This window comes from Anolis sagrei, chromosome 4 (assembly GCF_037176765.1).
Source record: "Anolis sagrei isolate rAnoSag1 chromosome 4, rAnoSag1.mat, whole genome shotgun sequence".
Taxonomy (NCBI): domain Eukaryota; kingdom Metazoa; phylum Chordata; class Lepidosauria; order Squamata; family Dactyloidae; genus Anolis; species Anolis sagrei.
In genome coordinates, this window is record NC_090024.1 from 190,967,115 (window position 1) to 190,994,620 (window position 27,506).

Below are 27,506 nucleotides of genomic sequence, written 5' to 3' on the forward strand. Positions count from 1 at the left end.
ATTTAAATAATTTAGGAGCAGGGTAATGATGGAACTGAAATTCTACCAGCATGACAATGCCAAGAACAACAACATTTTGTCTTATTTAGTCAACTTTGAACTACACAAACTGAAAGGCCAGGAATTTGCTTATGGAATGGTCTTAGGGGTATGCAATGCATTCCGTTTTTGTTGTTTCCATTTTGAATTCTGGATACCTCCCGTTCTGTTTTTGGAAAGATTCCGAGAGATTAGATGGTGGATCATTCAGATTCATAATTCAAAACCCTAAGTTCAGTTTTGGGAAGAATTTTCCCAAAATAAGAACAGGGGAGGGGGGCATTCGAAACAAGAACTATCTCTTCTGGCAGGCCTTCACAGTCAGTTTTAATCACAAATTTTAAGCTGCGTCCTATGTTTAATCTTTGTCCTGTGTATTATAATATGTATTTTGGAGAAATATGTTTTAATATGTGTATTGCTAGAATGTTTTAGCAATGTTGTAAGCCATCTCGAACCATGAGGAGAGGTGGGTAAGAATTATAATAATAATTATTATTATTATTATTATTATTATTAGGCAATAGAAATTTCTAATTCTGAAAGACTTCAGCTATTTGTTGATGGCTAGTCCCAGACTGTCCGGGATCTCACCCTTCAGAATTCATAATTTTAGCAACTCTCCTTGATGTTGTCACTAAAATGATTCGTCTTGATATTAGTATGAAAATTCATTATACTTAATGTCTATTTTGAAATAATATATAACTGAAGTCTCGACTTCACAAATACTAGATGGCAAACAGTGGAAAGTATAGTTTGCCTGCTCTAATTGCAATGATTTATAAACTAAACTGATGAAATGTTGGCATTGTCAAAACAACAACTACTACTACCCGGGCTTTTATTTTATCCACATTAGTTATTTGATCCAATACTTTGTATATTTTCATTTATTGTTGCTTCTAACTTTGACTTATCGAACCTCTGTAGTCTCCATCTATTAAAATTAACACACACATGTTCTTGATTAAAAATCCCTAGCCACTCATTTGATGTTGCTTTGAAAGTATCCAAAATTACTAAAACACTCCATTTTTCTCCAACCTTTTTATTTTTAAATTAATTAAATAGGATTCATTTACTTCCTTCATATGTTTATCTGCATTTTTTCCTTGAAGACATGTTGTAATCTAAGATTGGATCTATCCCTAATTATCATTCCAAATGCATTGTTTAAGACTTCAAACTAAGGAAACTTTGGCTGCTCTGATAGGAATGGTCAGCTTTCCTCTGGATATCAGTTTATACTACACTCCCTTGTTTTGCTAAAAGCAAAGGTTCTCTATGGATTCAGAAGCAATAAGCAATCAGAATCCAAACTATTTTATTTTAAAGCAACACAAGCATTCTAGAAGAATACACACCTTGTAAGCTTAATTCTCCTATCAGTTGTTGGAAATCTCAAGATAAACAGTGAAGAACATGGTCAACATGCAGCACCTTCCCAATCTTAGCCTGCATCCAGGTTCAGTATTAAGTTGAACTGTGAGGTCTTTTATACCTTGCCAGGTTGGGGTGCTATGTGCTGCTCAAGGCAACATCCTAATGAAACACATCTGGTTTTTTGACAATGGGATCTTCTTGTACCACATAAAAGATAAGGCAAGACAGGTGAGCATCAGCCAACTTTACTGATTAAGGTATCCTCCTGCATTCTAAGGCCTTATGCTCCTGATCAGTTCTGACCTCGAAACTATCCAGCAAAAAAGTCCTTAAAGGAGACTTAACCTTCAGTCTTTTGGGGCACTAAGGGTCTCTCCCAACCATAAAGCTCAATGTTGGGGTTATGAAAAGTTTGACAATAGTAATAGGTGTCTTACTACCACCTAGATATTTATACAAATCCGTTAGCAACAACATGCAGTGTTTACAGTGGGCTCTGAAGAAATTTGTTGTACTCTACAAAAAGGAAAATCAGCCTGTTTAGCAAGACTTGCTAATGCTGATTAAGTATGAGTAAATATTTAATTTTTATACCTATCTTATATACTTATATAGACAGGCAAAAATTCCTCGGGTGGAAAAGAGTCATGACAAAATTTCTTGGGTGGAAGGAATTGCAAGTAGAAAAAGTTTTAAAAGCCCTGTTTTAGCGGACATAGAAATGGATAGGACAATTGTGGTACACCAGGCCTATCTCCTTGAATGGTTTTTCATAGGTTTTCCCTACATCTCCTTCATGGATTCGTTTATTCTTCCTATTTATTTACAGTCTTGTAGTTGTGATTGTTAATGATACCTCACATTATGTGCAAATATGAAACAATGTTAGACACACTCAAAATTGTCTCCTTTAATGTTCCTAAGGTTTGGATATTAAAAGGACATGGATCTTAAAAATCATCAAGCATATACTTCTGAAATTGTGTTCCTTAGGAAACACAAAGAATGACTCTGGTTGTAATTTTCTCATTATTTACAATTCAAAGAATAATTTCTGGGAACTCAACCAAAGCCTGAGGCAACAGCAATTTTAATTTCCAAAATGCATCTTCCACAAATTGAAGATGTTATGAGGAATCTGTGTGGGAGATTTTTCTTAGTTTACTTCATTGTGCTATAACACAGATAACTTTTATTTCAACCAACATTAGTCAGGTTTGCTTTGTGCAAAATTTCCCAGATAACTTAAACCCCTTTGCAATGGACAATATTATGGTTAGTTGGTGGTGACCTCAATGAGGTCCTGTACTACAATTTTCATTTGTCTGAACTTAGATATTAATGAATGTATTACATTTCTGCAGCTAAGCAAAATGATTGCTCATAATTCCTTTCTTAATAATTTGATTTCTGAGGAAACAATTTGTTCTTATTCATATATGCTTTAATGCATCTTTAAATTAAAACGTATTCTACACAAACCTTATTCAAAATAAGCATATTAAAGAAAAAGCTTCAAGGAATGAAATTGGTTTTTTTTTCATCTAATATATTATTTTGAATCCTGCAGAAGGGGAAGTATGACAAGGAATACATCTACACTATAGAATTAGTGCAATTTAACACTACTTGAATTACCATGGCTTAATGCTATAGAATCATGGGAATTGTAGTTTGGTGAGGCTTCTAAAGACTTCAACGGTTTTATTATAATGTGCAGTCAACAGAAACAGTGAAAAACTATTAACATCTAATTTTAAAAAGTGCATGTACACAGAATGCACTTAAAACGAGATGGAATGATATTAAAATAACAAAAAATGTATCACATATATTATGGTTGATTCAAATTGAATTCCTTAAAATTGTCACAAAAGTAGTACTTTGTATTAGTGTGTCTGGCAAGAAAAACAAATACAGCAAGAATGATTTCACTATATGGGATAGTCTCTCTACTTTGCTATAGTGTACAGCACTATGAGCTTCCAATTACATATGGGAATTAAAAACATTTTGCTTGTACACTTCTGTTCCTTTGATAGAAGGAATATATGCAAACTTCTCTGTTGTTAAAAAAATAGTAGCCAGAAAACAGTAGGGAAACCTAAGTAGCAAAGGCAACAACTTACAGCCTGAGGAAACCGAGGTCCACGTCCTCTTGTGGGGTACATCTCTGAATTCAAAAAAATAAGCCACTTCTAAATATTTCAAGCTCTGTGGAGAGAAAAAAATAAAGTGACTGATCGTTTTTTTAAAGGATGCATTCATCTTTTCAGTACTATACAAATCAGCCAATAGTTCAAAGCACAGTCACTTTTCCCCTTCTGTTCATAAGCAGCTTCCGGCCACTTTTCCTGCCTTGTTCATTTTATTATTTCTACTCTGTCGCGTTTGACTCTGTTGCATTCGACAACATAAAAAGCACACTGGTTTGGTTTTTACAGCCCTAAACAACTTGTGTTCAAACAACCTGAAAGACTAAATCTCTCTATACAAGCCAATATTAATTTTTAGATCTGCAGGGCCACATCTATACTTGTGGGAGCTGAATAAATCAGAAATTTAATCAAGAAGGGAAATTTTATATGGCGAGATTTTTAACTGAATCATGAATAGCTTTTGCTGATCTCTGTAACTGATTTCTGCATTTAGAAACTGCGGACTTCTGTATTTTGGATAAGACTCTGAACCTCACATCTAGACTTGTTGATTTTCTGAACTATGTGCAACTCCTAGTCATAAGAAATGCTTTAAGCAATAGTGTGGTCCAAATATGGATGTGGAAGGGAAATCATGAGTTATCACCACGCATGTCTGAAATGTATCTAAAGTAATAGGTTGACTGCACATATTTATAACAACAGTATAACTCCTTGGCCCTGTGCCTAGCGTGGTGTAGCAGTCTGTTTGCAACATGAGTTCGGGCTGCTACCCCGGTTGATGTAAAAACCAGTAAACAGCCTTGAAACCTGGTTGCCTTGTCCGCCTGGTTCCTCTTTCTAATGCCTAAACGAACTGAATTATTCCACAACATACTGGCCATGTAATGCAATTTCAAACTGAAGAAAGTGGTTTTGCTGTGCAGATGATTACATGCACAAAATCAAGCTTTTTGACATACCAGTCTCACACATTCTATTTTTTAGCAGCAGCAGCAGTGAAATCACAGTAGCAAAAGAGGACAGTTACTGATTAACGTTTGCTCATGTACATGATTAAAATCAACCCCTACTCCCCTCCCCATTACTTAATTTTAAAAAGGGCACCTCTGCAATTTTCAAACCTTCAGAGACAATTGCCTCGGCCTTTTGTCTATTCCCGTTATCTTATACAGGCAACTACATCATCATTTTGTCGTCTATGCCTGTTCACAATTTAGACAGTTGCACTTCTCACTGTCTTGACCTTTTGGGCAAGCCTTAGATTAGTTTTAACTCAACTATCCATCTGATTAATGTATTGTCGAAGGCTTTCATGGCTGGAACCACTGGGTTGTTGTGTGTTTTCCGGGCTCTATGGCCATGTTTCAGAAGCATTCTCTACTGACGGAGAAGGTTGGTGTGAATGTAGCAATTTGCATATGCTAATCAAGGTGACCAATTGCTACATTCGCACCTATCTCAGACAAGAGTTCTTTCTCCTACCCTGGACATTCCACAGATACATAAATCCAGGAAGTAAGGAAGTAAGTAAGTACATAAATCCCATTTTCCTAGCTCCCAACAGACCTCACATCCTCTGAGAATGCCTGCCGTAATCACACTATCAATAACACTGATCAACACACATTTCAGTGCTTCAAAGGTTAGACCTGTTCCTGAGCATATTTGACCTGCTGCTTCCACAGATAGCACCAGTTTCCCCCTCTCAGCTCTAGTGTTTGAGATAAGAACATATGCCTATCAGTCGCCATCTGCTTGCCCACAGAAAACCATGATAACTATATATATATATAAAAGACACTAGAGTTGATGTGATCTATCCAACCCAATTTCAGCTCCCCAAATAACCCAAAATCTGGTCAAAAAACCAAGACAATAAGAATTTGTTGTGTTTGGGGGTAGGCAGGGCTGTATAATAAAAAAAAATACAAAATGCTCCTGGAGATTAGGGTAAACTCAACACAAGGAGCTGCCTTTTACCAAAATGCTTAATTTCTCTGATAAATGGGAAGCCCCCAAGTTACAAACATCCGGCTCACATAGTTAAGAATGGGGTGAGATAACAGGAAGTGAAAGAAATCTATCCCTAGGAAAAAAAATTTTACTCCTGAAAGTTATTATAGGGAAAAGGTGTCTTCACTGTAGCTTTATTACCAATCCCTGTTTCCAGAAGAAGCCAAATTTTTCAAAATTCAATTATTACAGGGACAGAACGTGAGGTGAAAATCTTCTGAACAGGAGCACAGACAGCAGAACAAACACCACAGGGGTTTTAACCCTTCCCTATGCTATCCAAAGCATGCTATCCAAACCTATAGAATCCATGTTTTCTGTGCCTTGGGGGTCTGCCTGTAATCCAATAATCTACAAATCTATAATATAGAATACAATCTAACTTCAATTGCCCTCTTCTCAGGGTGCATTTATACTGGAGAATTAGTGCCATCTAACACCACTTTAGCAGCCATGGCTGAATGCAGAGCTTTGCAAACACTTCATGTGGGTGGCACATCTTTTTAGACATACATCATTTTGCGACACAGTGATTCGGTTTTAATAGCAAACTGGAAGTTTAACCAACTTCTTATAAAAGATACAGACACATACATAAAATGCAGTAACAAAATGTAAGAGGCCACAGTGTATCTTATTAAAATATTTCATTTATATTTTAAATATATATTATTTATTGCTTATAGATCATTAAGTTTGCGCAACACATACTGCAGCCAACACCCAAATATGTCAGCACACACAGTTTGGGAATGCTATGGAACCCTGGGAGTTGGTTTTTCCTTTCAATCATTTTAACTCAAAATTTTAAGAGAGACAGTTAAATTTACAACAACAATCTTTATGCTTGAAGTTGTCGTTTTGGTGAGGCACCAGGAATCTTTGGCGAAGAAGACAAAGAATTGAAGCTGTAAAACTACAACTCCAATGATTCCCTAGGACTTGTAGTGGTGTCAAATTGCATTAATTCTACAGGCTCCATCTAAGGCCCCATCTACACTGCTAAATAGTCCAGTTTCAGAATGTAGATTAATTGCATTGAACTGGATTATATAGCAGCGTAGACTCAAACAATTCAGTTCAATCTGTATTATGTGAGTCTACATTGGCCATTATAATGCAGTTCAAACTAGATGATATAGCAGTGTAGATGGGGCCCATGGCACCCTTAGGATCAGTACCTTTAAAGAACACACATATTTTAATGGTAAGCAGTACAATGAATTACCAGGGATTATGATATTTGGAACACCCTGGACTACAATTGTTGTATTGTGTGATTTTAATGTTTGTATTGATATGTTTTAATTCCATGTTTTAATGTTAAATGATGTCATGTTTTATGATTTAACTAGCTGTTCCCTGCCACACATTGCTGTGGCCCAGTCTGTGTATATGTGTTTTGTGTATGTATATATTTGTGTATACATGTGGCTTTGTACATGCGTTGTAATGTATTTTTTATTTTTCAGCTTTTAAAGTCTCTTCCGCTGTGTTTATCAGTGTTTTTATGAGTGATGGTCACTCATTGGCCTGATATGTGTATTGTGTCCAAATTTGGTGTCAATTCGTCAAGTGATTTTTGAGTTATGTTAATCCCACAAAGAAACATTACATTTTCATTTATATAGACTGATAATTGTATGTTATTATCATTATATTAGGTTTCTGTGTGTGAGGTATCAAATTTTACTATAATTATGTTGGAAACTGCTTTGAGTCTCCCGCTGGGGGAGAAAAGCGGTATACAATGAAGTAAATAATGTGTTGTCAAAGTCTTTCATGGCCAGAATCACTGGGTTGTTGTAAGTTTTTTGGGCTGTATGGCCATGTTCCTGAAGCATTCTCTCCTGACATTTTGCCTTCATCCATGGCAGGCATCCTCAGAGGTTGTGAGGTCTGTTGGAAACTAGGAAAATGAAGTTTATATATCTGTGGAATGTCCAGGGTGGGAGAAAGAACTCTTGTCTGTTGGAGGTAGGTGGCCAATTGCAACATTCACACTTGCCTCAAACTGACAAAGAGCCCTTTCTCCCTATCTGGACAATCCACAGATTTATTTATCGTGTCATCAGCAACCATACCATTGTATTACATTTCTAACAGAACAAAACAAACACACAGATTAAAAAAAACCCACAGATTTTGCAAACTTGGTAGTTGGTTAAATGTCCTTTGACCAGTATCTGGCCACTTGGAGTGCCTCTGGGGTTGCCGCAAGAAGGTCCTCCATTGTGCATGTGGCAGGGCTTAGGGTGCATTGCAGCAGGTGGTCAGTGGTTTGTTCTTCTCCGCACTCGCATGCCGAGGATTCCACCCTGTAGTCCCATTTCTTAAGATTGGCTTTGCATCTCGTGGTGCCAAAGCGGAGTCTGTTCAGCGCCTTATAAGTTGCCCAGTCTTCTGTGTGCCCAGGGGGGAGTCTTTCATCTGGTATCACCCATGGATTGAGGTCCTGGGTTTGGGCCTGCCACTTTTGGACTCTTGCTTGCTGAGGTGTTCCAGCGAGTGTCTCTGTAGATCTAAGAAAACTATGTCTTGATTTAAGTCGTTGACGTGCTGGCTGATACCCAAACAGGGGATGAGCTGGAGATGTCTCTGCCTTGGTCCTTTCACTATTGGCTGCTACTTCCCGGCGGATGTCAGATGGTGCAATACCAGCTAAGCAGTGTAATTTCTCCAGTTGTGTGGGGCGCAGACACCCTGTGATAATGTGGCATGTCTCATTAAGAGCCACATCTACTGTTTTAGTGTGGTGAGATGTGTTCCACACTGGGCATGCGTACTCAGCAGCAGAATAGCATAGCGCAAGGGCAGATGTCTTCACTGTGTCTGGTTGTGATCCCCAGGTTGTGCCAGTCAGCTTTCGTATGATGTTGTTTCTAGCGCCCACTTTTTGCTTGATGTTCAGGCAGTGCTTCTTGTAGGTCAGAGCACGGTCCAAAGTGACTCCCAGGTATTTGGGTGTGTTGCAATGCTCCAGTGGGATTCCTTCCCAGGCAATCCTCAGAGCTCGGAGTGCTTGTCTGTTCTTAAGGTGAAAGGCGCATGTCTGTGTTTTAGATGGATTAGGGATCAGCTGGTTTTCCCTGTAATAGGCAGTAAGAGCACCTAGAGCTTCGGAGAGCTTCTTTTCAACCATCTCAAAGCTCCCTGCTTGAGTGGTAATGGCACGATTATCAGCATAGATGAAACTCTCTGTCCCTTCTGGCACATCGTTTGTGTAGATGTTGAACATGGATGGAGCAAGCACGCTCCCCTGAAGCAAGCCGTTCTTCTGTTTCCACAGATATATAAACTACATTTTTTCAGTTTCCAACAGACCTCACAACTTCTGAGGATGCCTGCCATAGATGCAGGCAAAACATCAGGAAAGAATGCTTCTGGAACATGGCCATACAGCCTGGAAAACTTACAGCAACCTAGAAATAAATAAATAATGAGGGGGAAGAACCCAAACAGTGAAGGATCCTTACCTTGAGCTCTATTTCCTTCTGCCCTTCTTTTGCTGCCTGCTTTTAAAATGGGGATTTGGAGCAAAGCACTCTCAGTCTCCAAAAATGCAAGGAATGTAGGCGTCCATCAATCAATGAAACCTTGACTGGATCTTGTTGAGGGGTTTGTTTTTTTGGGTGGGAAAAACAACAGTCCGCCCAGAGGAAAGAGTTTCCACAAAACAAGACTTTTAAGGAATGAACTGCGAGGAAACAAAAGGAAGGAGAGGGTGGGCTCTCACGATGCTATCAGCAGAAAAGAGGGCAAGGCAGAGACTTCCTTGGCTTTGCCCCTTAGAGGCGTAGGTTTGGGTGGGTGCCCGCCCACCTCCACTGCACAATGAATGCAGGCTGGCTCCATTTTTCACTGCCGTGCTAAAGAATGGAGGGAGTTGTACTTTGGCAAGGGGAGGCGAAAGGCCTTGTGAAAGTACAGCTGCCTCCTACGACTCCACAGCAAGGGGCCAAACTGACTCCCTTGAGGGCCTGATTCCAATCCATGCTCAGCCACAGGAGGGTGCATCCGCATTGTAGGATTAATGCAGATTGACACCACTTTGTCTGCCCCAATTCAATGCTATGGGACCCATGGAGTTGTAGTTGGGTGAGGCATAAACAAGTCCCATTATTCCACAGCATTGAGCCAAGGCACTTAATGGTGGGAATCTTTTAATTCTAGAATATATAGATCAGGCATGGGCAAACTTGGGCCTTCCCTCCAAGTGTTTTGGACTCCAACTCCCACCATTCCTAACAGCCTCAGGCCCTTTCCTTTTCCCCCTCAGACGCTTAAGCGGCTGAGGGGGAAAAGGAAAGGGCCTGAGGCTGTTAGGAATGGTGGGAGTTGGAGTCCAAAACACTTGGAGGGAAGGCCCAAGTTTGCCCATGCCTGGTATGGATCCAATTTTAGAAAGTCTCCCCAGGGATGTTGGACTTCAACTCCCAGAAGCCTCAGCGACGATGGCCGACGGTGAGGAATTCTGAGAGATGAAGTCCGGGGATAGGATGCCACGCGGTGACGTAAGAGGCGTGCGACGGAAGCGGTGCGTTCTCTCGGCGCCGGGGCAGTTTCGGGGCAAGCGTGAGAGACATGGCGCCCGGCGGGCAAACGGGGAGCGGCAGCGGCGGGAGCTCCGAGCCGGTTTCGCCGGAGGGCCTCCGAAGCTGGGTCCGAGGCGCCTACCGCTTCGCCACGGACCGCAACGATTTCCGAAGGTACCTGTCTGTCGGTGTGTCCTGAATCCCAGCAGAAGGAGCTTCTGGGACGTCTTCCCAGGGGCCTCTGAACACAAGGGGTGGTGAGGGTCAATGGAAGGCCTCTTCTTGTGGGGGTTGCTGGAAAACGTTTGGCCTCTTACCTTAGAACCTGTTCCCTGAAGTTGTTGACAGGACACGTTCTGCCTGACATTTGCCTTTCTTATCACAAGGTAAGGTTATGCAGCCAGCTATCATAGAATCAAAGAGTTGGAAGAGACCTCATGGGCCATCCAGTCCAACCCCCTGCCAAGAAGCAGAAATATTGCATTCAAAGCACCCCTGACAAATGGCCATCCAGCCTCTGCTTTAAATCCTCCAAAGAAGGAGCCTCCACCACACTCTGGGGTAGGGAGTTCCACTGCTGAACGGCTCTCACAGTCAGGAAGTTCTTCCTAATGTTCAGATGGAATCTCCTTTCTTGTAGTTTGAAGCCATTGTTCTGCGTCCTAGTCTCCAGGGAAGCAGAAAACAAGCTTGCTCCCTCCTCCCTATGACTTCCTCTCACATATTTATACATGGCTATCATGTCTCCTCTCAGCCTTCTCTTCTTCAGGCTAAACATGCCCAGCTCCTTAAGCCGCTCCTCATAGGGCTTGTTCTCCAGACCCTTGATCATTTTAGTCGCCCTCCTCTGGACACATTCCAGCTTGTCAATATCTCTCTTCAATTGTGGTGCCCAGAATTGGACACAATATTCCAGTTGTGGTCTAACCAAAGCAGAATAGAGGGGTAGCATTACTGGATCTAGACACTATTTATACATGGCTGTCATATCTCCTCTCAGTCTTCTCATCTTCAGGCTAAACATGCCCAGCTCTTTCATCCGCTCCTCATAGGGCTTGTTCTCCAGACCCTTGATCATTTTAGTCACCCTCCTCTGGACACATTCCAGCTTGTCAACATCTCTCTACAATTGTGGTGCCCAGAATTGGACACAATATAATAATAATGAAATTTATTTATTACCCTGCCACCATCTCCTCAATGAGGACTCGGAGCTGCTTATATGAGGCCAAGCCCAAATGACAATTACAATAAAGAAAAACCAAAAACGCAAACATTAAGCAATAACATCAGTTACATAAAACATATGAATATATAACAAGGTTCAATGGTGTAGGGAACTATTTTAATTACCAATGGTTGGTGACAAAGAAAGGCAAATAGTCTCCGTGAATGAAGCAAAAATCGTTTTATTTTCAAGTGTGACCACACTAGGACAGACAGCCAGACAAGTCATATGTCTTTCAAAAAGGGCTGTGTGTGCCATTTGATTTCTCAGTTCATTCTTTATACACGTTTCTTGCTGTGTCATGAAACCGATCCACCTCCAGAACAATGTTTCAGAAACATGTTCTTTCACCTTCTTGTCACTTTGTCGCCTCTAAAACTGATAACCTTCTACACACTTAGAGCAAACATCCATGTTATGACTTCAGATTCCTTCTTGGATGTCATCCTGCCCCATGTCCTTGGCAACTCTGCATCCTGTCTTTCAAATATCCTATCTTCCTTTCAGCCTTCGCTGTTTTGTAGGCAAAAGGACAAACCTCTCTCTTGGGCTTGTATTTCAGCATTTCTAACTTCTCTTCACTTCATAAGCTCACCCCTTCAATTGAATATTCCAGGTGTGGTCTAACCAAGGCAGAATAGAGGAGCGCCATTAATTTCCTAGATCTAGACACTATGCTTCTATTGATGCAGGCCAAAATCCCATTGGCTTTTTTTGCTGCCACATCACATTGTTGGCTCATGTTTAACTTGTTGTCCACGAGGACTCCAAGATCGTTTTCACACGTACTGCTCTCGAGCCAGGCATCGTCCCCCATTCTGTATCTTTGCATTTCGTTTTTCCTGCCAAAGTGGAGTATCTTGCATTTGTCCCTGTTGCACTTCATTTTGTTAGTTTTGGCCCATCTCTCTAATCTGTTAAGATCATTTTGAATCCTGCTCCTGTCATCTGGAGTATTGGCTATCCCTCCCAATTTGGTGTCGTCTGCAAACTTGATGATCATGCCTTCTAGCCCTTCATCTAAGTCATTAATAAAGATGTTGAACAGGACCGGGCCCAGGATGGAACCCTGCGGCACTCATGATTTGGCTTGCTGGATAGTGCTTATGTGGAATGAACTATGGACATTTCACTTGATGTGATGATTAAGTATTAATGGTTTAAATATGTTGGGAACCCCCTGTGGCACAACTTAGCAGTTTGAAAACTTACTTAGGCGATCCCTCGTAGTCCGAGGATGATGGTCCTCCAAGTGTAGTATCCTGGTGGTGGGTCCGTAGGTGACTATGGAGTCCTATTCTTGATTTGCATGTTCTCCCGCAGTGAGGGCATCGATTTCCAGGTGGAAGGTGGTCCCGGTTGGGATTGGTTTGATGCCCCTACCTCTTGGCATGTTTCTCTCTTTCGCCCTCCATTCATGCCTTTTCAAATTCTGCAGCACTGCTGGTCACAGCTGACCTCCAAGTGGAGCGCTCAAGGGCCAGGGCTTCTCAGTTCTCAGTGTCTATGCCACAGTTTTAAAGGTTGGCTTTGAGCCCGTCTTTAAATATCTTTTCCTGTCCTCCAACATTCCGTTTTCCATTCTTGAGTTCGGAATAGAGCATCTGCTTTGGGAGACGGTGGTCGGGCATCTGGATAACATGGCCAGTCCAGCGGAGTTGATGGCGGAGGACCATCACTTTAGTGCTGGTGGTCTTTGCTTCTTCCAGCACGCTGACATTTGTTCACTTGTCTTCCCAAGAGATTTGCAGGATTTTTCAGAGGTAGCACTGATGGAATCGTTCCAGGAGTTGCAAGTGACGTCTGTAGACTGTTCACGTCTCGCAGGGTTGGGAGAACAATAGCTTTATAAACAAGCACCTTGGTATCCCTACAGATTTCCTGGTCCTCACTCTCTGTTTCATTCGAAAAAATGCTGCACTTGCAGAGCTCAGGCGGTGTTGAATTTCAGTGTCAATGTTGACTTTTGTGGAGAGGTGGCTGCCAAGGTAGCAGAAATGGTCAACATTTTCTAATGTTACACCATTAAGCTGTATTTCTGGCATTGGAGAGGGATTGGCCAGTGACTGCTGGAAGAGCACTTTGGTTTTCTCGATGTTTAATGACAGGCCGAGCTTCTCGTATGCTTCTGCAAAGGTGTTTAGAGTGGCTTGTAGGTCTTCTTTTGAATGCACATGTGAAAACATGCACATGTGAATTGATCAATAATAATAATGATAAGCTTATCCCCTTGGCTAAGCGATTTAAAACATCATAACATGTTTGATAGTGGTCAGAACTGAGAGATACAAGAGATACAATTTATTGTAAGCAAGTATAAATGGATGCACATTGTGGGGGTGGGGGGTGGGCGGGAAGGTGAGGAAGTGCCCCCCTTTCATTAATACGCTAATAGCGACAGAGCTGGCAGTACAGTTCATCATGTCACTTCTGCCTAAAAGGCAGCTTTCATGTTGGAGAACATTAGGAAAGGAAATATTATTAACAACATCATGATGGTATTATACAAATCTAAATTATGGCTATAACTGAAATTCTGTTTTACAATTCTGGTTGCTGTGTGGGGGCATATATATATATATATATATATATATATATATATCCATCCCTTTTAGTACAAAAGTCAACAGAAAAGTATGTATTGATTTTTCCCTTTTGGTCCTGTTTGAACTGCCTGTATTCGTCAGATCTGCTGACCAGCACAAGGTCACAGGAGATATGATCTGGACACGCTGATTTTCCAGATGATTAAGATGTTTTCCTATGTATTATTAATTAATTAATGTCAACAAGTTATATAAGCAATTGTATATAAATATGTGCTCTGTTTAAATCAAGATGTGTGGAAACCCCTTGATTCAGCTGCGAGCTGAGGTTTCCCATCCTTTTCCATGGAAAAGTAAAAAGTTTTGAACTTGGAACTCTGCTCTAGCCTGGTGTCGTTCTTCCACCCCATTTGCGTCCCAACGGATAGGTTGCTGTCTGCTGCAATGGCTGCATCTCGAAAAAATATAGAGCTCTGCAGAAACAAGCAGAAAAATGATCAGGGAACAAAAAGCACCTTTATTTGGGGAAAGTTACAATATTTGCGGGTTTTTCCACTTCAAAATTCTTAAGAGAGGACATGTGGATATAAAAAATCCACCTCCCCCTTTGAGAAATTTCTGGTTGTTCTATGAAGTTGAATGGTGGGAGATGTAGAATAAATAAAACATAATTATGTAACACATAGTTAAATATTAGAATTTATGTCCTCAGATCCACAATTTGGACACCTTCATAAGATGATTTGAAACATTCATGGGTGTTAATTGTATTTCTACCTAAATGCTCCAGGTCCTCTCTGATTTTGGAAGCTAAGCAGAGTTAGCCCTGGTTAGTTTTTTTCCACCAAGGAATACCAGGTGTTTTTTAGAAAAAGTAACTGGCAAAACCAGGTCTGAATATTCCTTGCTTAAGAATGTAATGAATGGTTCAGTGTTGGCCCAAATAAGATAAATATGAGTGTTTGAGCGGAACTGCTGAAGAAACAAAGAAGAAGGCTACATATACAGGGTTAGTCAAAATGCATAGGCCAATAAGCCATTCAATTGAATGGCTTATTGGCCTATGCATTTTGACTAACCCTGTATATAAGGAAAACACTACTGTAAGTGTAGAAAAGCAATGCATGATGGTCTGGAGACTTTTGGCAATCGAAACGAGGAATAGTTGTTCCATGAAATAACTTTTCCACCTGATGAATTGGTATGAAACAGGGAGTACCAGCACCTGGGAGATTAACCATTCAAAATGATGAATTGAACAATTGAATAGGAAACAACAAAGGATACCTCCCAACTAGTACAATAAAGGTGTACCGGGTACCAAGAACTGAAAGGAATATGGAAAACAATTGGCATAAAGCATGGATTGAGATACACCTGAAAATGATATATGTGTGTGTGTGTAAGGGGGGCGGGGGTTCTATGAAGGAATTGCTTAATTCTTTGAGAAGGGCCGTTTTGAGTATGAGGATGGATGAATGAGAGAATGAATGCAACCTTGCTATCAACTTGCTGTATGATTTTAAATGCTTAATAAAAGTTACATGCAAGGTGTTTAAACTTAGATCTGGTATCTTTGGATATTCTTCCAAACCCAGAGTCTTAAGTTGCAAATTATTCAGTTTCCCCTCTTCTCTGGATAAGAGGGAACTTCTTTTGCTTACATTAACAAGGCTGAAGAACGCCACAAATGGGGTATGAAAGTTACATTATGGGAAGCGAGGGGAGGTAAGGAATTGCAAAGCCTTCACAGGCTGGCAGAGAAAGTGTCTGTGCAGAAAGGGACAATCAGTGACCCATCTTAAAGATAACAACAGTAGGACAAGACACATCTGGCTAGAGTGGAACAAGGAACAATTAATGGACTTATTTATTATGGAACTTGAATTAATGATTGATGGGCCACTCTTACCCAGAGCAGAATAGAAACAACAAATGAAAAATAAACTGTGATGGATGAATCACTGATTGAGAGAAACCCCTATATAAAAAAAGGAAGCTCTACATTTTGAAGGTGTGCCAAGACTCAGCACTGCAATACCCATAAGGCCCCCTTTCCCCCTGAGTGTGAACAATTCTGATAAGAGGTGATTTTTATGGTATAGATGGGAAGACCAATTGTATGAGTGAATGAAATTTTTTTGTTTTTTATAAGCATGGGAGCACCCCGGGGGGAGAGACAGGGGGCAAGGGGGTATGTCTTCATGAGTATATGAAGCAAAAAATGAGAACTCAATAAGAACAGTCACTTCCTGGTGCGCTAGAATACACACCAGGTGTGCTAGAAATGTTTATGGGTCTGAAACTATAGTTGTGTCCTTGATTATGTGCATGCTTGGCATTAATGACTTTAGATAGGAAATCCTCCATGAAACCAATTGTAACCAACTATGTCAGTCATAATCATTAGACCTATTTTATATTTATTGCAGGAACCTCATTGTTAATTTGGGACTCTTTGCAGTTGGAGTCTGGGTAGCAAGAAATTTAACAGATATTGACTTGATGGCACCGCAGCCTGTTGCATAGCAGAAGTGGTAAGTAGCCAAGACTTAGGCAGGTGGCCAGAGAGGTGGGAGGGGGGGGGGCATAGATATATCCTGAATTTGTACCTTCTCAATCAGCTTAATAGTTAATTGAAAATATGAATAAATATGATGGTGCTTGTTCTATACAAGCAGAGCTTTAAAAAACAAACAATTGAACTCAGCCTTTGGTAGTTGCCTTTTCACTGAACTAGGCTGTTAGATTATGATCTTCTGGGGAGAATCTATATCATGGTGTCATGTCACTTCTAATTTTTTTTTTTTTGCTCTGAAACTGAGTCCCTTATGTTTAGCAAAAGCCCTTTATTTAAATATGTGAACCTGAATAGAATTAATGGATTTAGCTTTGTCCATTTATGCTGCTTGATTGAGAATAAACTTATTTATTTATTTATTTATTTATTTATTTATTTTTTTATTAAACTTATATGCCACCACTCCCCTGGGGCTCGGAGCGGCTTACAAGAATAGCTAAAATCTAACAAAGTTTAAAAGCAATTTAAAACAATTTAAAAACAACAGTATCAAACATTAAAAGCCTGTCGGAACAGGTATGTCTTACATGCCCTGCGGAAAGCTGGTAAGTCCCGCTGGGCATGAACCTCAGGTGGCAGAGCATTCCAGACTGATGGCGCCACTGCTGTGAAGGCTCTGCGTCTGGTTGCCGCTAGACGCAAGGTCTTGACACTGGGGACCTCCAGTAGATCTTGGTCCTCAGAACGGAGGGATCTCTGGGGTTGGTAGGGGGTGAGACGATCCCTCAGATACATTGGCCCCAGACCATGCAAGGCCTTAAAGGTGAGTACCATCACTTTGAAAGTGATCCGGTGCTCAATTGGTAACCAATGCAGCTGTAGTAAGATTGGTGTTATGTGGCATCTCATTGGAATTCCCGCAAGAAGCCGAGCAGCTGCGTTTTGTACCAACTTGAGCTTCCGAATCACCGACAGAGGGAGGCCAATGTAGAGGGCGTTACAGTACTCCAGTCTTGAGATGACCGTGGCCTGGATCACCGTAGCTAGGTCGTCCCTGGACAGGTAGGGGGCCAGCCGTCTAGTCTGCCGCAGGTGAAAGAAGGCGGTTCTGCTCACGGCGGAGACCTGGGCCTCCATTGTCAGCAGAAGGTCCAAAAGGACTTAGAGAAAAATGTATTGTCGAAGGCTTCACCTGCATCTATGTTTCACCTGCATCTATGGCAAGCATCCTCAGAGGTAGTGAGGTCACTACCTCTGAGGATGCTTTCCATAGATGCAGGCGAAACGTCAGGAGAGAATGCCTCTAGAACATGGCCATATAGCCCAAAAACCTACAACAACCCACTTAGAGAAAAATATTTCTTCTCAAAGTTGCAGACTGGCAACCTAAAACTGTCAAGCAGTGGAGGGAGGGGAAGTGTGAGTTGCCCTTCCCTTAAATTATTTGATGCCCTTATATTCCCTCTAGGGACTTCAGAAATCCCAGAAACATGGTGAGCATGCCTTTGTGTTTTGTAGAAGGTGTCTGGGGAAACTTGGAGGCAAATGAATATTTTTGTAGGCACTTGGTAGGTTTCCAAGGTCTCTTGAAGGGTTTCCAAGGTCTCCTGAAGTATTTATACTGTTTTACACAGTTTTATTGCTATATTGTTATTTAAATTGTATATTAATTGTATATTTTTGGTTGTAGACACCATGGGGTGACGGTTTGTAAGCCGCCCCGAGTCCCTTTGTGGAGGTCAAGATAGGACAGGATACAAACGTCCAAAATTAATAATAATAAATAACGTGGCAACATAGTTTTCCACAGCTGCCTGCCTTTTCTTTAAAGCAAAATTAGACATCTGTGATATCATTTGTGCATACTTTGTAAAAATTACACTGGTTATCTAGGGTTAAATTATATTTCATCAACACTATGGAGGACATGCTAGTGTAGTTTGCATGTTTCACCTGTTTTGAGTCTACCTTAAGGAAAGTACATGAAACATAAGATTTTTAATTTATGAATATTTAACATCTGCCAGAAAATGTTAAAAAGGAGCTGAGCAGACTTGTATGCATGGGGCGAGGGCTTTACATATTTATGGGAAGGCTATATGTTACTTTAATTGTACAGCAGCATAATCCTTAATATTATTTGATTACAGATCTCTCCCTGAAGTCAGAACAGAACATCTTGCTACATGAAAAAATGAGTTGCAATTGATAACGACATTTTGCATAGATGTTATTTTCCAAGCTGCTTCTATTCCAAGTATTAGAGACATTGGCAGGTCTGCAAACTAAATTGTGAAGTAGTAGTGACGACACTGAAGCTATGTTTTACGTGTACATTTCATTATGTTCATTTCACTGGTTTGGGAGCAAAGAGTTTGGTGTCCAAGTAGAATTGTAGTCCTTGAATCTCTACTCTTTTTTGCATCAGCTATTCAAAAGCTAATAAAATGTAAGATAAAATTATTTTGTAGATTGAATTGGTTTCTGAGTTTAACAACTTCTACATAGCAAAATAAAGACATGTCAGTGCATTGGACTTTTTCTTTTTAATAGGAAATTTCAGCTTACAAAAACAAGGTAAAAAGTAGATTTACAAAAATCATAAAAACATGATTCATAATTCACACTTAAACATAGTAACAAGCCTCAGTCCTTTGTTTAAGCAGGACATATTAACTATTGAAAGGAAAAATACATTTTAGAAGGCCTAGGTGAGCCTTAATTATGGACAGTTTTCAGTCAGCAAAATGGTTGTATGGTGTTGGGAATTATGATTTCATATTGTATGTGGAAAGGAAACCATTTGGTGTTGCATAGCATTTTGGTGTCCTGGACTGCAATTCAATGCCTCTGAAGTTAATTGGAAAGTACAATTTTAATGAAGTAAGGTCCAAGATGTTGTGCATCATAAATGATTTTATTACCACTTCAGTGTCTGCTTTAAAGTTTCCTTCAATAATGGAAGGATGATTTTCCATCAAAACCATCCCTTCCTATATTGGGATGAAAAGTATTTTGATTAGAAGTGTAAATGGAATGTAACTAAAACTGCTGCTGCCATTAAAATTGAATCAAAACTTTGGAGCCAAGGGCATAGGGAATACCGCACTTAAGAAAAGATAGAAAACATGTAAGATTTTGCAGTTAGAGCATGTTGTTGTTCATAGCTTTGATGACCCACAGCTTCCTATCAGGGCATAATGGAGTTGTTGGTAACTATTACATCCAGATTATGATGTAAAAGATAAATTGCTGCAGTCAAAAAATATTGTGCAATGTATTGATCTTCTGTTTGCTATCACTAATTGGCATCTTGCAAGCCACTTTCAGCAGGAGCAGTATTGAGTGGAAGAAATGAACTTAAGTAACTGACATCATACAAGGAGTAACCAGAAGTATAATTCAGTCAGATTGGCTTTCAAATCCCCACTAAAAAAACCCTAGCACCCATATATTTGCATTTACAGACTCACCCAGAAAACAGCTCGAACAATTTCAAAATATACTGGAGTAATTTAGCATTAGGGGAAAAAAAACTGTAAGAATTTAATTAGTAGCAATAGAGTTCTTAATGATACTACACATTATGGATGGCCAAATCCCAGAATAGTTCTTACTTACGAGGTGTAGAACAGCTAGCAATGCCTGGATGTTAAAAGGCCGTGTTTATATTCACTTTTAATTATGTAGCTTTCCTATATAGCTCTTCAGTGGCTTGGATCGGGATTCAAGGAATATGTTTGGATTGAATGGAGTTAGAAAGCAAAGCTGCAAAACACAGTATTTGATTTAGCACCAGTAGGCTGCAACTCTGGCAATTAAAATACTAAAGAGAATAGCAAAGGTTTATTGAACTTGGATGGTGAAATGAGGACCACCTTCTGTAGAGAGGGAATGGATAGACAAAACTGGAGGGATTAATTCAGAAAATAGCTCCCCTAACTTTGTGTTTTTGTACCTGGCCTAGCATCCAGTTTTTCAATTGATGCAAGTTTTAAAGTTCACAGTTCTTCTAAAGAGAGCAGGCTTTTCTCTCTTGCTACTCAGGTTCCACAATATACATTGTGGTATTCTGCAGAATCCTTATTGGTATATTTAGCTATTCCTTTTTACAGGCTCTCTTGGAGAATACAGTGCACTGTGTACTAAAAATAGTATATGAATGTTAAGCCCACACAGACATGCCATGATCCCCCCCCCCAAACACACACATTGAAGCAATGTCATAGTGACCATGTTGCACTCTATTTGAACTGTTCCATTTAAAAAGAGGAGATAGCTCTAGAAATTTGAATATATACTAAATTTGGTATCATGAAAGAATTTACTAGAAGTTGAAGTCTATTAATTATCCTTGTATACAGGTATTTAACTTTGGATACCATTTACCATGCAACAGTACTGAGTCTGCTTGAAGACAGGATTGAGTAATTGTCCTCATAACCGGAAATAGTAGGAAGCAGAACATTTGTTGAAGGGAATAGTTCCCCTGCAGTAATGTAACTTTATGCACACTTAAAGAAAAAACTGCCATTGAGTTGAGTTATGGGATGTTTTCTAATCACAATTAAACATCCAATGTATGTTAGGATCAATATTCAAAAATAACGCACTTTTTTTTAATTTCCTGAGTCCACTGAGAATTCTAGTATTCTGAATAGAGCCAGACTGCTGACAATCACAGTATGCCATTTCTTGATTCATTGTAAGATGGATGTCCTAAAAGAGCCATGGAGGGGTGTTTTGGTTGCTCCATTTTGTTATACTGGCTGGGGCCAAAAAAAAAAAAAAAAGCACTAGATCTCAGCTGTTTTTATTTAAAACAAACAAATAACCTGTAGATTGCAAGTCTGAAATCTGAGAATTAAAAAAAAACCCCTCCACAATTATTCAAGTAGCAATGTGGCTGAATAGGACATACAGATCTAACACTATATGGATTCTAGAAGAAAAACTGACTCTGGGGGACTAAAAATGTTATTTAAAACAAACAAATAACCTGTAGATTGCAAGTCTGAAATCTGAGAATTAAAAAAAACCCCTCCACAATTATTCAAGTAGCAATGTGGCTGAATAGGACATACAGATCTAACACTATATGGATTCTAGAAGAAAAACTGACTCTGGGGGACTAAAATGTTCAGCCCTGATGCATAAGAGTCAAGACACTATTCCAAACTGTTTTATCAATAGGTTTATCTAGGCATTCTTTCCACATTATAGTTAAAAGAACTTTATTTTAAAGAGAAAAAAACTAATTTGAAAAAAGTTTTTACTGACAAAGATTTAACACAAAAACAAAAATTATACTCTAAGAAAATCATTTCCATTATTAGGAATACAGTCTTTAGACACGTACAGTAAAATACATCAATTTGCTGGTAGGAACCGTTTTCCCCATTCACATACAAATATGAAATGTGTAAAAAAAAGCGATGCTACTAAAGTATTGTAAAGACGCAGATTTGGGAGTGGGTGGAACTTCAGACTTGTATCCCATGCAAAATGTAATTAAATACAAGGCACCAATTTTTTATCTTTTAAAAAACTGCTCACAAAGCTTTATCAGTAGGCAAAACTAATCTCACCCCCAATCTTCATCCCAGTTCATTAAAAAAAGTTTGTCAGCAATACTGTTGGAACATTGTTGCAGTTTGTGTTCAGGACAATTAACTGACATTCAACACTCGCACATTTTCTCTCAGGCATACATGGCACACAAAGAAATGTTACAATCAGAAACAGGCTGCTTCTCCATCAAAGATAACTTCTCATACACAGAAAAGTCTCCTTTTGAGTCCATAGGACACACTTAACACCAAATTTAAATACATGTTAATTTGTAGGTGTGTTATGCTTTCCCTGAAGTGAATGAAAACATTTATAGTTCAAAAAGTAACAAAAGAGTGCATTTGCAGTACAATTGAGTTGCCTGCGGCGATAGTCATAATTTTGTATCCTTGCTTGATAAAGTTAGCAATGTTTACCAAATTTCTGCAATAAAAGAAAGCTGTAATATTTTTTTTACACACAAGGTAATGCTGGGTGCAATTCTATAGTTAAGATGCTGTGCTTGTAAGTACAAATAGATATCATTTTACCTGTGTCTTTGACCAACAGCTGAAAATTCTGAGATTTTTTCTTGGCTTCAAAAGACTAGTGGTTCAGAAAGTCATGGCAGAGCTGTTCCTTACACTCCGCATAGGAATGCTGTTATAAATTGCAAGCTCACGGCTTTCACACGCACACACCCTCCCCGATTAAGCCATCTGTGATAAAAGTTGTGTTTTGCCATAGCTGGGAGCAAAGAAATTTGCAATCTGACACTGTCACAACTTGAGTTGGTAACTTTAAATGTAATTGGAAGATGACAGTTTGGCCAAGTGGCACTGTTTTTGTCTAGGGCAATATGCATTTCTGCAAGGAAATAAGAGAGGTCTGATAAAGAGCACTGGTCATTCTAAGTCAACACTATGGAGCTTTCACAAGCCGTCCCTTGTTTTACAGATCTTTGAGAACTCTACATGAAGTTCACAAGTGAGGGATGTAACAAAATATTTTAAAGACTTGATATTCTAAATTGCTCCATTTAGCTTTATTTTTCAGCTGGTTTTAGTTACACGGAATGAGCTTTTGTTTTGTTTTCCTAAAAAATCTAATCTTTAAATGCAGTCAAGGTATCCCTGATTGTACACTTCTTACATCCTAACCCCAAACATGTTGAATCAGCAATGTCAAACCAGTTTAATGGGCTTGCTTCCTACCATGAAGCCCTAGAGAAACTCTGTGGATTAAAAGGTATGGCTGAGCTTTTTGTTTTACTCTGCAAGCATCAGAAGGCTTTTGAGTGAAGTGCCACATTGGTCATTAATACAGTACAAGTTTTCAGAATCTGGACTGACATGCCAGCCTTCTTTTAACACATACGCAAACAACTGAGTGGAATGTGGCTATGAAAATTAGCTTGGGAAGACACAATATCTGATCTGTTACTCTGAGAGGCTTCCATTGTAATGGGAAGATATGGAACTGTCGAGAAACATTTATTACTATTTTTTTCTGCCAAACAGGACACTTTAAAACAGTGTACGCAGCATAGCAAGAGTACTGCTTGCAGTAGACGGGTATAAAAGAAACAGCATAAAAATGCTATACGCTATCGCTTCCAAATAAAAGCTAATTATTACAGAAACCTCACAGTGTTGGAAACAGCAAGCTCAGTTCAAAGGACAGTTCCTTTCCTATAGAGATAACTTAATTGCACATTTTTCCACATGGCACTCCATTATGCACACAAGAGGCTACTATTCTCCTAAGTTGCTTGGGAAATGTGAAGCATTCAAATACACCTCCCTTTCATGCTCTCTTCTATATATCTAATAGAGGTCACACCTATTCTTACAATACTCAGTCAAAAGATGAATATGAATGGTAGGTGTGTCCTATTTTAATGAACCTCTGTAGTTGTGATTGTTACATGAAGTATGCAGCCCTCTGTGTCTGTACCCTTGTTTCCCTGTACTAGCTATAACTGCCACAAGGAGGCATTTGTCACCAAAATGTTCTAGCTGCCACACTGTGGTCTGAGGCTGGCTGTTTTCTTGACCTTTTTGCAGCACCTGAATACTTGAGGCAGAAAGTTCTTAACTGTGGGCCTGAGGGGAAATAAAGAAACAAAAAAAGGAAAGAAGAGAAAACGAAAGGAGGGGTATGCTTAAGAGTGGCAGGCACTGAGTCTAACTTAGGATAGCTACACCCAACACTACCTTTCTTGAGCTTCTTATGAGAAAGAAGCAAGAGTAATGGTGGGGATAAATTGGCCCTGCCTTCTGCTCACATGCCTCTTACCCTAGAGGTTATCTCAAAGGAAGTGGCTATCACATGATATAAAAATAATGCAATGTGTAGGCAGTAATGCTTGTTGGTGCTTATCTCATGTAAAACTTTCAGATGTTGATTTCTGCACATCAGGCTTCTGTTGATGAAAGGTTGAGTTTTCCCTTCCAGTCAGTTGACAAGTTTACTGGTGAAAAAATATTTTCACTATTGTACGCATTTCAATGCTGCACTTCGATTTACAGAGATTCAACTTGTTCTATTGAATCAATGTGTTGCAAAGTCTACCAGGCAGTGGAATCTGAATTTATCACTGAGGTGTTTCTCATGGAGAGTCTCCTGGAATACCAGGTATATCGATACTCAATATTTGTAGTGACATCTGTACTATGCTAATCCTTACCAGTTTAAACAATAGACGAAACTCTAGTGGAATCACTGTGCTTGACACAGTCTAAGACTGCAAACCCTATGCAATGTTTTCTCCACTTCAAAAGTTTTTTGGGAGAAAAGAGCCGGAAGAGGCAAGCCCTTATGTTTTGTTGCTTTCATTCTTTTGCCATTCAGTTTTATCAGGAAGCTAGCAATCACAAGAAAACATGAAAATCCTGCACATGTCAGATCCCTGTCCACCTTTCAAGGTCCAGTTATTCATATTTGCCAGGAAAGCAGATTTCTAGCACACAAATTATTCTCCTCCCATAGCAGTATTTCCAATTAATACTGAGAACTAAACCACTGCATTATAGCTTTTGTTTTTGACAGAGGTGGAAACTGTTATCTTTATAAAAAGGCTAAGCTATCTCTGAAAGTTTTCCTTGAAGTACCTGTATTTTGCCTGACCAAAGGAATCAGTGTGAGGTAAACACTGATATCTGTTTATCACAAATGCACAATTAGATCTGCCATCTTTCATGCACTCACATCCTACAAGTTGGCCTATTTCTTAAAAACAATTAGGACCATTGCCCTCAGACTAGTTACAAACCCAGATTTTTTTTAAAAAAACCTACATTTCATGTGCTTTATCTTCAATTCAGTGAACAATGTGGGATATCTATCCTATTTTTCCTAATTCAAAAGCACCAAGTTGTTCAACCACACCAAGATCTATGTTTTCCAAGTCTATCCCTTTTGTCAAGTTGCAACAGTGTCATGATAAAAGGTCAGCAACAGCTCTAACTAAAATCACCATGGATAGCGTATGATATTGGGAGTCACCATGCACAGGAGACCCAAGGCATGTGACAAGTATGGCTCTGGGCACCACAACTTTACTGTAGGCTGATATGGGTGAACTAATATTCTAAAACCCCATGAACTGGGGATGAGGGAAAGAAAGAAGATGATTAGGTAGAAACAATCTCCTTCCAATATAACTGAATACCTTGAAAATGCTAAGAAGGGGATATTTCACTGGAAGAATGGGGATAAGGTTTAGGATTTTGTTAGCAGGAATTCGCCACTCTTTATCTGTGTGATAATGAGTACACCCTCTGGACATTCTTTGCATATAAGAAATTATGCACATAAAAGAGGAGTTGATATGTTTTGACAGTAGCAGATGAAAAACAAAATGAGTAACTGATACAGGAAACCAAATCATCCATTGCGAAACTGGGTAGAGTCACATAATGTGTGCAGTGATCATCACGTGACAGCCAATACATAATGAAAGCCTTAAAAGCAATGTGCATCCCATAATGTCTGCAATCATTACATAGGGAAGTGGAGAATGTGGCTCCCATTGAAATATTTCTCTGATTAGCAGACACTGGAAAATATAAAGAATGAGAAAAATATTTTGTCATTTTTAAACACACTTAAATTGGAGCATGTGATACATTCTTCAGATTTTTATGTAATTTCAATTTCAATAGACTGGAATGATCACAGATGTAAAAGAGGACATGCCTGCTACACAACATAACAAGCCAGAGCAGATAAGCACATTTTGCTGGTGAGAATATCTTAACTTGGGCTTCAGCACAATACAACACCATCCATCCACATGTTGGGTTAGAAAGATGGATGCTGTATAATAATTGTGACAGCTATTTACACCAATTGGTGCAAGAACCATTTACTATACCAAGGCAGCATAGATTAAATGAGATTTTACTGTACCTATTCATCCCTTTTTTTGAAGGAATTTATATATGTGTGGTCAAAGTGATGGCTTTGTATCCTGGTTGTACACATAAGTCTGAATGCACCTATTTTTCCACGCCAATTAAATTTCTCTTGGAAAGAAGATAAATGATCCTAGACATTGGAGGCTGTTACTCTTTGTTTTGCTTAGAAGAGGGACGGGTTTACAAATACATCTGTCTTTTAAAAAAATAGATGTTCTGCTACAATCTCATAGAACAGAGTTCCACATAGTAGGAGGCCCACTTTTTCAGACTGTGGATCCAAATAATTCCTGCAGCAGTATTTTGTTCCTGCCAAGATGAGTGAACTCCAAAGGCTTTTTTAAAAAGATGAGCCAGCTGATTGAGATATTAATGCTTCCTCTCATGGGAGTGTCAATCTTCTGTCTTTATCGTTGTGTTTGGACAGCACCTGAGCTTGAAGTTGTGTTTCTGAGATACTTGCTTTGCCCTGCACGGTTCTTTGAGTATAAAAAAGAATGTAGGCCTGGGTTTTGCATACCTCCTCCACACTACATACATTCAGTTTGGAGTCATTGCAGTGGACCCAAAACCCTAAAAAAGAAGAAAGAAGGCAAAGTATATTAATACAAATAACGTATCTGAAAACTTAACTATCTGGGTTGATCCACAAAGAGAAAAAAAAAGCCTGTATCTGTGCCAATACTAAATAAGGGATGGGAAGGGAGGGGACAAAAGAAACAGGAGTTTATATTAGCTGAACAGCAGCCCTATCAGTTGAAAAGCAACTCACTTGAAAACACAAGAGATTCTCAAAATCAGATTGTGATTCTGATGCTCAAATAAAACAAATAAATGATTGCAACAGGCAGCCACAAATCTAAAAGGAGAGCACTCTGCATCTTAGTTTGCCAATGTCTTGAATCATGTTCAAGAAAAGATAATTCTAATTCTGACTTTCTCAAGTCCCCAGGAATATGCCATACTAACATTTATAAACAAAATAAAAGAAGGTGCTCTAAATATTGAGTGGGTGAAAAGTAGTCTCCAGTCACAGTGAATTTCATATCAGAACAGCACTCTTCTACAGCTTGAGTACAGACACCACTAAATTGGAAAAGAAACA

At 39.4% G+C, this 27,506-nt stretch overlaps 2 protein-coding genes across 11 annotated transcripts in view; both read right to left on the bottom strand.

The window, feature by feature from the left end:
- LOC132773672 (uncharacterized) overlaps positions 1 to 9,811 on the bottom strand; it is a 32,791-nt gene extending 22,980 nt beyond the window's left edge. For 5 of the 8 annotated variants that reach the window (XM_067468011.1, XM_067468015.1, XM_067468014.1 and 2 more), the window contains exons 1-2: positions 9,077 to 9,810; positions 3,555 to 3,639 (exon numbers count right to left, since the gene is read on the bottom strand). In XM_067468011.1, coding sequence (XP_067324112.1) covers positions 3,555 to 3,596 — 42 coding nt within the window. In that variant the 5' untranslated portion in view covers positions 3,597 to 3,639; positions 9,077 to 9,810. Of the gene's footprint in view, positions 1 to 3,554; positions 3,640 to 9,076 lie in introns of all 8 variants that reach the window. The other 3 variants (XM_067468016.1, XM_067468012.1, XM_067468017.1) reach the window with 2 other exon arrangements.
- A 9,146-nt stretch (positions 9,812 to 18,957) lies between these two features.
- Positions 18,958 to 27,506, bottom strand: part of USP49 (ubiquitin specific peptidase 49) — a 54,216-nt gene continuing 45,667 nt past the window's right edge. For 2 of the 3 annotated variants that reach the window (XM_060773051.2, XM_060773052.2), the window contains exon 7: positions 18,958 to 26,974. In XM_060773051.2, coding sequence (XP_060629034.2) covers positions 26,784 to 26,974 — 191 coding nt within the window. In that variant the 3' untranslated portion in view covers positions 18,958 to 26,783. The remainder of the gene's footprint in view (positions 26,975 to 27,506) is intronic. The other variant, XM_060773053.2, reaches the window with a different exon arrangement.